Here is a 12,065-nt window from a genome sequence, read left to right on the forward strand (position 1 = left end):
CTATTTTCATTTATTTTATAATTTGATAATGTAACTAATAATTTCTTATTTGTATAACAATAATTTCTTATCCTGCCATTTTGAAGTTTGTTGAAATTCAACCCAATGATGGACTTGGAATTCTTCTTCCCCTTGAAAGCCTGACATTGGACATAATCTTTAAAGCTAACAAGGCGAAGGAGTACAGCTTTGACCTAACCTGCAAGTCAGAGATTAATAGGTATGTTAAGAAACGGATCGAGTACTAGGAAATCTAGGACTCTAAATCATACTGGATTTCCACTGTTCAGCAACTAGTTCAGCAATTGAATCCCTGCCTACTTTGAAGAGGTAAGGCTAGGGTAGAAATGTGGAGCAGGTGGGAATTCTCCTGTTGACAAGAGATGGTCAATGCCTGTTAGTTTCATCCTTCATTGACATGGCTGGCTTTACTGAGGTGGCTTTTCCTGCCCCACCTGACGTTTACCCTTCACACATCCAAGCTCCAAGTTTGCCCCAGGTCATCTTAACCTGCAGTGTTCTGCCTGCTCTTTCAGCAGAATTACTGAAGGGTTTTGTGTTTGTTTTTTTTTAATGCTTCATACATTAAGCTAATGCTACTAAAATAATGATGGCGTAAACTTTGATTTGACTGGATGTGTTTCCAGAAGTTCACAGAGGAAGAATTCAAGTAGGGACTCTAGCCAATTGTGCATTAAAAATAGAGTATTATTGTTCATCTTTAGGCAAAATTCCCATTGCAAGCTTGAAATTCTGCTTAAATAGGGACTACAGGATTAGTTCCCTATTTTCCGGGCTGATTAAGAGACTATTTTATGCTGAGACAATTTATCATGTGTTTATTTTTAGACAATTCAAGCTGTCATGCGAAGCAGTTGGAGTCCACCCACCTCTTGAATTGTCTCATTCCTTAGTTCAGTTTGCTGCAACAGCTTTAAATGGTGTGTCTACAGCAACACTGTATGTGATGAACTCCCATGTGAGTGTCAACCGCTTTACTCATGCTGTCCCAAGAATTGGCAATGGGGAAGTTGCCCCTGTTGGACCCACTTCATTTGAATTCCGTGTGCCAGAAGACTGTCCAGTGACAATTACACCTTCTGTTGGGACCGTGTTGCCTGGGACGGTAAATTTACTTTAAACACCAAGTGTTCTGCCAAATCTTTTTATCATCTACATCCTTACAAATGCTGTCACTTGAAATGAAGCTCAAAACTTAAATTACTACTAGAATAGCCGGAGTATTTTGTATTGTTTAAAATAATGTTTTAAATCGGACATGAAGGGTTGACCGTCAAATCCGGCTAGAGCTTTATGGAATTTTTCACCCTGAATGTTATTTCCCCAGTGCTGCCATTCTGATTTATTTGAAGAATGTTTAAATATCAAAAATACTGGTCATATAAAACCAGCCCACTGTAACACAGTGGACTTCCAAAAAAGCTGCAAGTGACCTTATCCTTAGGATGATCTTATTCACTTGGTAAAAAATTGTATTTTATTTCTTAATTTTCTGCTGTCGTGTATCTGCTCCCATTGAGCTTTGTAGGTATAACACATGTGTGAGGGCTGAATTTTGCCTCTCGTTCTTGTGCATGCTCTCACGCTCCCAGAAAAGCTTGATTCAAGTGTCCTTCAGACCAACATTGTCAGATCAGCTAATCAGAGAAGAGGCAGTTCGGAGGCTTTGCAGAGCAGCTGCGACAGGGGCAGAAATACAAGTAAGGAATGCTAAGAACTAGCACATGCTGCTGGTCTGTTACTTCCAGATATTTGTATCTCTGGGTGGTATTTTTATCGTAAAATTATGTGCATATTAATGAAGCCCAAGCTCATGATCCATGTAAGACCTGCCTATAAAGGACAAGAGTATGACTGTACTGTTGCACTCATGTGTAGTCTGTTCACCGAGCAATAATTTAATTTCATGCTAACAATTTCAAAAGCATTCCTAGAGGATTTTCTTGCAAATGCTAACTGCAAGTGCTCTTAAAAAAAGAGTTTCTGCAATTCTTGCAGATTTACAGCATACATGGACTTTATATATGCAGTGCTGTGGGTCAGTTAATTTATGTGAGCACCTGTGGTTGTCTTTAATTATGAGATAAATAGGTAAAATTCCCATGAGAGATACAGTCTTTTACTCATCTGCTCCAACAGGGGAACTCTTTTTTTAAGTGGGGTAAAAGATGTACATTTCAACTTAATTTTACATTATTAGAAATGTATGTAATAACTACTGTGTCTGTGGCGTGTTACCATAATGCTCCTGCTGTTCCCTTCTTTCGTGCACCCTGTCGCCTCTTAGGTTCTGGATCCTTGGGCCGGGGCTGCGTATTTGTAACCTGATGTCTTGATCGGATTGTGTGTTTGCAGAAAAGGAAGAAAGATGAAAAGCGAGAGGGAAAGAAATCAAGCGTTCCTATTCCCAGACAGCACTCTTCCAGAGAGCTCACAAGGGATGGAGGCAGTAAATACCTGACTGCTCCGTGTAGTTCTGAACAACCAAAATCCACAGAGTTAAAGCCTGAGTAAGTCAGCAAAAGCATCTTGTACAATGTAGACAACATTCTCTTTATAAGTAGATTAATAAACCTACTAAAACCTATATGTAGACAAGAACGCAAACTGTGGAGAAGAAATAGCTCTAGCTATGTTGCAAAGCCTGTTTCCAAAATTAGTACTGCTTTTAAGCCACGCAGCTGTACCCTCTCATGTAAGGCAAAGAATCCCTTTATGCATCAGAGGGATTGAAGACTTCAAAGAATATACCAGAAAGCGGGAGATTGGACTTACGGGTAAACTGGGCTGAACCAACATGGGTATTAATTTAAAGGGCAACCAGAAAGCTGAACTTTGTTACCAGAAGAAACTACTGCTAATATACCTCTGAACAGGTCTAACAGAGCTGAATACGTTCAGCCCAGAAGGAAACCATCTGATGGCCCACAGCCGCAGGTGCGGGTTTGGGGGTTTGTTTTGAGGGCTCACACAGTCCATCGCATTAGCCGTGGTCATCTCCAGTCCCGGAAATGTAATGATGCTCTAAAATGTGCGTTTTAAGTAGTCATTTTACAATATTAATACATTAATAACGCACTATCTAGAAACGTGGGTACTTAGATGCAAAATCTGATACTTGAGGTCCCTTGTTTCGCATAGAATTCGACCCTTTAGAACCACACTTCTGCCTAATCTGAGGAATTGAGAGGTGTTTGGAAGTAAATACATGCTTAAACACCAGGCGTCTGGCTGTACTGGATGTCAGACATTTTTTACTAAAATCTCATGTTCATTGCAATCCATTAATTATAATTTGTAAGTAATTTCAGCACAGGTCATAAAAATAAAATTTATATTTTAAAACTCCCATTATGAAGTATTGCTTGGCATATTGCATTACAGAAATGTGATCACGCTTGTTTACGTATCACTGGAATGATGTAGAAGTACTGGAAGGCACTGGAATACTTAACGTATTCAACACAAGAAATCGTAGTAAGGATTTTGCAATCTTTAGTATATCATCTATTACCTGGGTTTGTCATTTTTATTCTCTTTTGGCGAGAAAAGCAAACCGCTTTGTAGGGCGGGTCCATTACTGTGCATCAAGACAGTAGCTTAGTTTCACTGTTATGTGCAATTTTGAGTGGATGACTAAGAAACAGTAAACACAAATAGCTCAGTAGGTATTTATTTGATTTTTTTTTCCCTTGCTCTCTCACTTACTGAGGTGATCCTTATTCCTGGATTTTCTAGTTCTGATGCTTATGTGGCAGCCCAGGCTTTCCTGACGAGGAATTTCAGTGGGAGGTTTGAAAAATACATCATACCGTGCTTTGTTGCAAGTGGACGTATCAGTGAAAAGAGAGGCTCTGAAAACCTAAGCTGCAGGTATTTGCAGTTCATGATAGTTCAGAAATTTGAGGGGAAATGGTGGGCATGTGAATTTATTCATTTGGGGAGGAAATTTGTTTTCTAATCTTAATTACTTCATAGGTCACCGGTAGAAACTCACGCTTACAACCCACTAGTGGGATACGAATCAAAGACATGAATATCAAAGCAGCTTAAAGAATTTAAAGCCAGATGTAGTTCATCTTTCTGCTCAGGCATAAGCGAAAAAGTCAGCCACCAAAAATTATGTATTGTTTTGCAATACCGGTTTAACAATGTCCTGTAATATGAACAGACTAAGCACAGATCTCTGACAGTAGTTTTCATTTCCAAGAGCAAATATCCTTGTGCCGTCTCTCTAGCCCTTACAACACTTTGTATTTGGAGGTGCACTGTCCGGCTGTAGCACCATCTCTTGTGGTCACTTCAGACAACGGAAGAAACACCATCAATTTTGGTGATGTTGCAGTAGGTAAGAAATTTGAATTCAAGTTTTGAGTTTTTTCTCTCTGCCATAAATTTCTAAGCATAGTTTTGCATTTTCTTGTACATTGTTCAGTTGGTTTTCAAAAGTCAACATAGAAATTAGTCCTGTAATAGGTACTTAGGTGGAAAATTAGAAGCCTATCTGGCCAGCTGAGGCGTGTGAAAAGCAGACTTGATCCCAAAACATGGAATTGGGAAGCTCTGCAAGTGACTGTACAAATTTGAAAGTATTTTGTTGAGCTATGACTAATGTATTAGCCATAGAAATGGAATGAATGTTTGGCCCGGGTAGAAGCATGAGTGAAAGGAGGAATGGTAGTGCGTCAGCGAGCATCATCGCTTTTTGAAATGTTTTCATTCCCCTCAGGCCACAGAGCGATTAAGCGAATTACAATACAAAATATCTCCCCAGAGAAGCTGGAAGTATCCTTGTTTGGAACATGTCAGTTAATCTGCCATTCAGCTTCTGTTTAATTTGAGTCTGTATCTGTAGGAGCTGTTTGACACTAAAGCAAGGAGGAGGTAGCAGATTTCAGACTTAATACACATCTTTCAGAGTGAGGCAGGAGGTGATGTGAGGAACATATTGGACGAGCTTAGGTGACCTAATGGAAAGCTAATTCCATCCCACCCTTTTAACTGGAAATAATTCTGCACAGAGCTGAACTTGAGAAGCACTTAACCACTTTCTAATGTACAATATGACGTACGCGTGAAACAGAACCAACAACCCCATTTTTTGCACAACGCTCTCTGCATTTCTGAATACCTTGTAAGAAGAGGCTGCTACACTGGCTTGTCTGGGCTAAGCTGTGTGGGATTGTATAGGAGATTGTACCAGATCTTGGGGTGAAAATGACCCATTCCAGGCAAAACCTGAACATGGAGTTACATGAGGGCTTGTTAACTGGAAAGGGATCTTGCAGCTATTTGAGTTCTGTGGGGGAAAATAAAAAAGGATTAATTCTTTTCTCTGCGCTAGTTATTGATCTCTGAAAAAGCTTATAGATAGATAGTTTGTTCATCTTTGGTGTGAACAATTCTTAGAATCTGTTCTTACATCTTTTTCCCCAATCCTTGTTTATAAACTTTTTTCCTTGAGTTGCACTATTTTAGCTAGGATTCTCAGTTCTGAATCCCAATGGTCCCTTCCTGTTGGTCAGACCAGTTGGAATGCTTGAGCCAGGGGAAAATAAAACCCTCATCATCTCTTTTTGTCCAAATGAGAGTAAATGGGTGAGTATGAGATACATCAGTCATGGGGAAAAGAGGAGACACAGAGAGATGGAACGGGCTGTGTAATATACACATACTACTGACTGGGTTGGGGCTGTATAATAAGAAAAACGTTGTTGCCTGTGCATAGCCTTTCCCGACATTTGGATCTTTTGTCTATGCACTAAATCCAAAAGTTCTGTAGCGATGGCCCGTTGTGGGTGTTGGAGGGGTGGGGGCTGTTTTCCTTCAGCACCTGGGCTAACACAGACATCCTCTTGGCAGTTTTTTGAAATGCTGGACATCCGGACAGCAAAAACCAACCTAACGCTGAGTATCACTGGTCATGGGGTGATGCCATCGATCGTTTGCTCCGTGGAAGAAGTACTTGATATGGGATATGTCATAGCCAGGGAGAAGGTGACTTCCACATTCAAGGTAAATCCCGCTCTGCTGAACCGGAAAGCACGTCAGCAGTTTCTGTAAGGAGGAGGAGGAGTTCTGTGGCTTCTAGGCCGGCAGAACGTAAGGCTGAGGGGCGAACTCTAGGCGGAAGAACATAGCTTTAAAAGCATGTCTGGCAGAGTGATTTGGTGCTGATGCAGTTTCAGGCCAAAGGTTACAAAGCTGTGTGGGGAGGACCTTGTTAGCTGCTTCTGTCCTGCCTGCAGCCTATACAAAAAATACAGATCCAGAACATTCTATAAAAGGAGAAACAGTCTGTGTGATCGTCTCCTTACGTCTAGCCAGTGCGCAGAGGGATGTGCCGTCAGAAATGGCTTTGCTTTTACTACTGTTAAAAATATTTGCCCTCTTTCTTTATTCTGCCCATTACTGCTATCGCAGTCGAGGCTGCTCTGTGCCCGCGCAAGGCAGTGACAGAGGTACAGGGGTGAAATGCAAAACTGGTCCTACAAAGAGCACACGAGGGTCTGCCACGGCACGGCCTAGGGAAGTTTAACCAATTCATTCATTCACATACTGCAAATTCCCACAGCCTCAGAAACAGGCCAAGGTCTAGGTGTAATTTTTTTCCTCTCAGATTTTGTCTGTCAATAACCAAAATATATTACTTGCTGCAAGACACTTAAAAGGACCCTGGTCCGTGTTTGCTGAGGGGTGGGTGTGACCTGACATGTTACGGTAGCAATAATACGTGCTTTCAGTGGCGCCTGTGGTATCACCACACACACACTGCAGTAATGCAGCAAAATAAATCCAGCCAGTTCAGAAACTGTGGGTCCTACAGGCTTGAGAATCCATTTTCTTAATGAAAATGCTGTTGTGCGAATTCATGCCATCAGATACAGAACACTTCCCCACTGACCCTGCGATACTCCGTACAGCTGGATTCGCTTTCTTTAACAAGGGACAAAGACCAGCAGAAAATTCCATCCTTTATTACGTCCACTTTGCGAAGAACAGAGTTTGTTGGTAAACTTGGTTTTTTCTTTTCTCTGTTTCTTTTATTAAAGACTCAGAAAGTATAAAGCAGCATTACTTTGTCCTGTTAGATCTACACAACTCTCAAAACCTGGGGCATCACATCACTGAAATTAAAGACATAATTCTGTTTACCCAGTAGGAGCCGTACTAATTCTTTGAATATGGGTAGCTGTAAATCTATGCAGCCTGAGCAAATATCCACAAGCAAGGAGATACTAGTGTTTGAATCTAAATAAACCCACACAGTAATTGCATATTAAAGACTATCTTCAGGGATGCCCATCTCTGTAAAAGGACATGTTAGAATATTGGAAGAGTTTGGTGATGCTCCTTCAGCTCCTCTAGAGGTGAATGCATTAAACTGATCGCTGGATCTGTCTGGTAGTTCTAACACCCTGCCTTGCAAAACCATGCATCGGGTCTTATTTATTTCCTGTTCCAACAAAAATTAAATGGGTTTAAAATATATGAAGAAGTAAAACAGAGCTGTCCTCCTTTCTTATTTGTATCCTCATTTTCATTTACCAGGAACACAGAACTATAATGGCTTGAGTGTGTTCAGTGTCTTTCCAACTGAAGGAGAAATTGTTGCTGGGCAGAGTCAGGATTTTATTGTTACTTTCAGTCCTGATCATGAAAGTCTGTACTATTCTGACCGTCTCAAGGTTGTGTTCTTTGGCAAGGTGAGACAATCAGGATACCTGGATTATGAAATCAAAGCCTAAATATGACCTGCAGTGATTTTTATCAGCATGGCTCTTTGTAGGAGTTTCAAACAATTACACCTAGTGGATAGCATTTGTAGGCAGAAATATTATCATCTTCATTAGGTGAACTGAGGTAGGTAGGAGGTGACAGGTTTGGGGCCCACTGACTTTTTTTCAGGTCTTAAATATTTAGTTATTACTTCACAACAATAGTGACCTGGGATTCGGTCCTGCCTTCTGCCCAGCTGTCAGCACGGTGTAAATGAGAGGTGATGGGCGCTAGGTTGCTGCCACACTGCTGAGCACAGCTCCAAGGGGGTTCTCTGCAAGCAGCATTTCATGGCAGAGGCGAGTGGAGCTACACAAACTGACAGGTGCACGGAGTACCAGGAGGCTGCTGCAGGCACTCAGCATGAGGAAGGAGGTTTCCATCTGTAGAGCAGCAGTTGAGCTCAGATGGAGCCCAGGTTAGGATATACAGGCTGGCAGCGTAGCAGGTGGCTTCGTGCCGCGTTCCAAAAGAGACTGACCGAAAGTTAATGACGAGTGCCAACTAACGACCATCAGCAGGCCCTGCAAACGCAGAGCAGAAGCCGGTAGTGAGCAAGGCAGTACTGTTTCTCTCCTTGCAAGCTGTGTCTCTCCAGATTATCTTTAGGATTGCAGTTAAGAGTGCCAGTGGGAATAAGCTGAAAATGAGTGAAGAGTGGTCCTAGTTGACAAACTTTAGCCAAGTTGGGCAGCAGATAAGTTTTGCCTCTTTTAGTGGCTTTAGTATAAGTCATTTATCCAATCCCCTCCTGAGGCACATTGCCCGAGAATGGAAGGTTTTTTAAAACAGAAGTGCCTGAGGGGACAAGACAGGGGAAGAGGTCGGTTTCTTGCATTAGAGTACAGGGCCTCGTGGCATTTATAGAGGCAGATGATGTCACCATTTCTATGCAACTGATCCTCTTGTGTCAGTATTCCAGTTACATCAGTACTTCAGCTGTAACCTGCATTTGAAGCATTCCTGTCTTATATAGAAAATAGCCCACGTGATCCACCTAAAGGGAGCGGCGAGAGATCATCCAATGTTTGTGGAAGGGGGAATTCCGCTGGATGTGCCCGTTGAGTCCTTGGCTGTTACATTACCCATGTCATCACGGGAAGCACTAAGAGGAGGTAGCGTGTTCACACTTACACTTCATTACAAAGCAGTGAGTGATAAGGCCTGGGCATGTTCCTCATCCTTTAAGAAAAAGTAAATTAAGGATAACTTTTCCAGAATCAGAACAAATAAGCATTATGGCAGAGCCTATATTCATAACAAAAAAATGCAGGAAACTTTCTCTTAAGGAAAGATTTTCTCTTAGTTATATCCTGACGATCTTCTATCTTTGCAACTTACCTTGCCAAAATTTATTATAATTTAATACTACTACAAAGTATTAAGATGGATTCGCTTTCTGCCACTTCTCTGACTGTATTATAAGTTTATAAAATTATTTCATCTATAATAACATATCCTGGATTCTCCCAATTGTAGTGTTATGAAACAGACACACTTTCAGGGGTTTGAATTTCTCCTTCCTTAATGTCTTTCGACAGGATTTCTGTTCAGAGACAGCATATAAGCAACTCCTGGCTCCTGAGCTATAAATAAATCCAAGCACGTACCATACACAAATAGGAATACGGTACACACAACGTATGCGCCGTGGGGCTAGAAAATGAGCACGCAACGTGATAAACAATTAACGGTTACAGTTTGCAATTGCAAATTAGGCAAAACCTCCTTTTGCTTAATTCTCCACTAACTCTGTAAGAAGGATCTCCTTTCTGTGCCAGCTCATGAATTTGCCACAACGTCACTTTGTTTGGGACCATCCTGGTGTAATTTGTGCTTGTTCCAAATTGGTAATTGCTCTGTTTTGACTGCCTCGAAGTTTACTTTATCCATATTTGTTTAGAGCTGCAAGAACCAGTGAAGTCCATTCTCCTCGTACTGGAGTACAGCGAGGGAGAGAGTTCTCCAGTGCCAGCAGTGACAGAACTGAAAGTTGGAGCTATTCAGACAGCTAAGTTTGCATCCAAGAAGGTGAAGAAAGTAAAAAGTGCAGTTTTATGTCAGATGCTGTAAGGAATACTGACAGTGCATAAATGGCTACTAGTTCTTTCTGTCAAATATTCAGTCTATAAATTAAAAAATACAGCTGTGTTTCTGATAAACTTTACATTATAAAAGCATGAGTGTTTGAAAAGATTAATTTTCAGAGGCTAATATGAGGAATTAGCATTATCACACTAAGTCAGCAGCACAATTAATTCAGCAGTTTGCTTCCCTAATTCTGAAATAGAGAAGTTTGAGCACAGAACTGAACTTGACACAACGAACAAGATGGACACCTGCAGTTTCAAAGCGACAGGCCCACATACAGCAGCCTTTAATAAACAGTCATTGCGTTTGAAGGAGCAGGACGGGCTCTAATGAGGGTGTGTTGTGTGTGTCTCTCGCAGAACGTGGAGTTCAGTTTCGATGGCCTGCAGCCCCTGCAGCAGAAGGGATTCACTATTGAGTCTGCGAAGGGAACCGTGGAGCCTGGTCAAGTAAAACGCATCAGTGTTTCTTGGGTGCCACCTGCTGACTTCCACGTAAGTTACAGGCGCCTCAACGTCCTGCTTCGACGGGGAGCCTGAGGCCGCTGCTTTCACCCGACCGTAGGAGCAACACAAAAGCTGATCTGGAAGATGTCAGCGGTACAGGCTGCTGTGACACATTAGGGTGGTGGAACACAAGTAGTTACCGAAGGGGAGTATAGGCTGCTATAAACACTGATACGAGAATAAAGGCCAGGAACAATAGGTGTGATTTGGAGGCTTGCCACCTCGCCGCTGGCTTCCAGTCGTCTGTGTGATGAAAAGAACAAGTATTAGTCACTCGCATCTTACAGAACTTAGAATAACTTCTCACAGGTCACTGCATTATCTAGCACCAAAAGGCCAAAATGCCACTGCTGTTAGCTAAAAGACACAGCTTAGGTCACGCTAAAGTGAGCTTTTTAACACGCCCTGCGCAAGAAAACCCAGTCCTGCTGACAGAACTAAGTTGACAGGGATCATTCTGCTACAGCATCCACGTTTCTTTTGGCCGTGGGCTGCCTTTCCTGTGGTAGGCTCCTGGAAGTCAGTGGGGCTTCTTTCATTTTCCACTTTATGAACTGCTTTATGAGCCCTGTTTCCCTGGCTGCTTCTGCCTTTATGTATTGCAGAGTCTAGGTATGAGGCCCAAACGTCTCTACGGGGCTGTGATTGCCCTTCCTGACTCATCTTCTTGGGCATTCATGGAGGCTGAAAGAAGTTACTCCCCTGCTTTTTGTTGTGAGCTGTGTGTGGGATGGCAGAATGAGTAGCTTGTTCCAAAATTAAAAGATTGCTGCTGTCATGTGCAGCAAGAAGGCAGTAGAGTTCCTGGTATGATGTATCAGGTTGACATCGTGCCTCTTGGTAACCACTGGTTGTTACACAAGATTTAACGCTATCAGGAGCCATTTCTTTCCCAGCCCTCACTGCAGCGTACTCTGTTGCTGCTGTGCCCAGTTGTCATGGCTGTAGCGTGGTGACGGTATCTGTAGCACTCTGGTGATAGAATGCTTAGTCATTGCTACTTTACTTACTGCATTATGAGCATTGCATGGAAACATAACAGAGCCAACACCGTGGGAAGAGAGGTAATCTATAGCTGTAACTGGTACCTCTTACAACTGAGATGTAAAACGCATAGTTTAGAGCTTGATCAACTAATCTGTTCTATGTACAAAAAAATAGATTGGTTTTATGTGTGGATTTTTTTGCAGGCCGATAACCCTCTGCTTGAAACAGCCCTTCTCACCTTAAAAGGTGACATTAAGGAATCCTACCAAATCCTCTTCGTGGCAAAAGTTGTGTCTGCATATGCTGCCACTCCGTGAGGGACCCAAGCTACATGGAAAGGAAGGCGGAGGCTTAAATTACAGGGAAATCAGTGGATCTCGGTTGAAATGTGGAAAGATTTTGAGATTGTTGCAAATATGTGAGGGGAGCAGAGAAGTGGGAAAGAAGGTGACATGTAATATTTTTGCTTTTTCCAAAAAAAAATTGTACGTAAACTCTCATTCCACTAGTTACATTTTCAAGCTGACTCTATGACAATTATCTTGTAGCAGAAGAAAGAATTAATGAGGGGCCCAAGTAGATATATCTCATTCAGATATATTTCAAATGAATTTTAATGTATTTGGAAAATCCTTGCTTTTTTCCTTTTAAGACCAGAATAAAGGTTCTTATTCAAGTCTC

General features: G+C 41.8%; 1 protein-coding gene across 1 annotated transcript in view; it reads left to right on the top strand.

Annotated features, from left to right (window-relative positions):
* The window catches only part of CFAP74 (cilia and flagella associated protein 74), a 95,466-nt gene extending 83,401 nt beyond the window's left edge, over positions 1 to 12,065 (top strand). The window contains exons 26-40 of the mRNA XM_064470124.1: positions 87 to 220; positions 850 to 1,126; positions 1,614 to 1,721; positions 2,377 to 2,531; positions 3,760 to 3,894; positions 4,260 to 4,369; positions 4,751 to 4,806; positions 5,500 to 5,619; positions 5,884 to 6,036; positions 6,903 to 7,032; positions 7,573 to 7,727; positions 8,777 to 8,915; positions 9,704 to 9,831; positions 10,251 to 10,385; positions 11,588 to 12,065. Of these exons, the coding sequence (XP_064326194.1) occupies positions 87 to 220; positions 850 to 1,126; positions 1,614 to 1,721; positions 2,377 to 2,531; positions 3,760 to 3,894; positions 4,260 to 4,369; positions 4,751 to 4,806; positions 5,500 to 5,619; positions 5,884 to 6,036; positions 6,903 to 7,032; positions 7,573 to 7,727; positions 8,777 to 8,915; positions 9,704 to 9,831; positions 10,251 to 10,385; positions 11,588 to 11,701 (2,049 nt within the window). The 3' untranslated portion in view covers positions 11,702 to 12,065. The remainder of the gene's footprint in view (positions 1 to 86; positions 221 to 849; positions 1,127 to 1,613; positions 1,722 to 2,376; positions 2,532 to 3,759; positions 3,895 to 4,259; positions 4,370 to 4,750; positions 4,807 to 5,499; positions 5,620 to 5,883; positions 6,037 to 6,902; positions 7,033 to 7,572; positions 7,728 to 8,776; positions 8,916 to 9,703; positions 9,832 to 10,250; positions 10,386 to 11,587) is intronic.

This window comes from Phalacrocorax carbo, chromosome 20 (assembly GCF_963921805.1).
Source record: "Phalacrocorax carbo chromosome 20, bPhaCar2.1, whole genome shotgun sequence".
Lineage (NCBI taxonomy): Eukaryota > Metazoa > Chordata > Aves > Suliformes > Phalacrocoracidae > Phalacrocorax > Phalacrocorax carbo.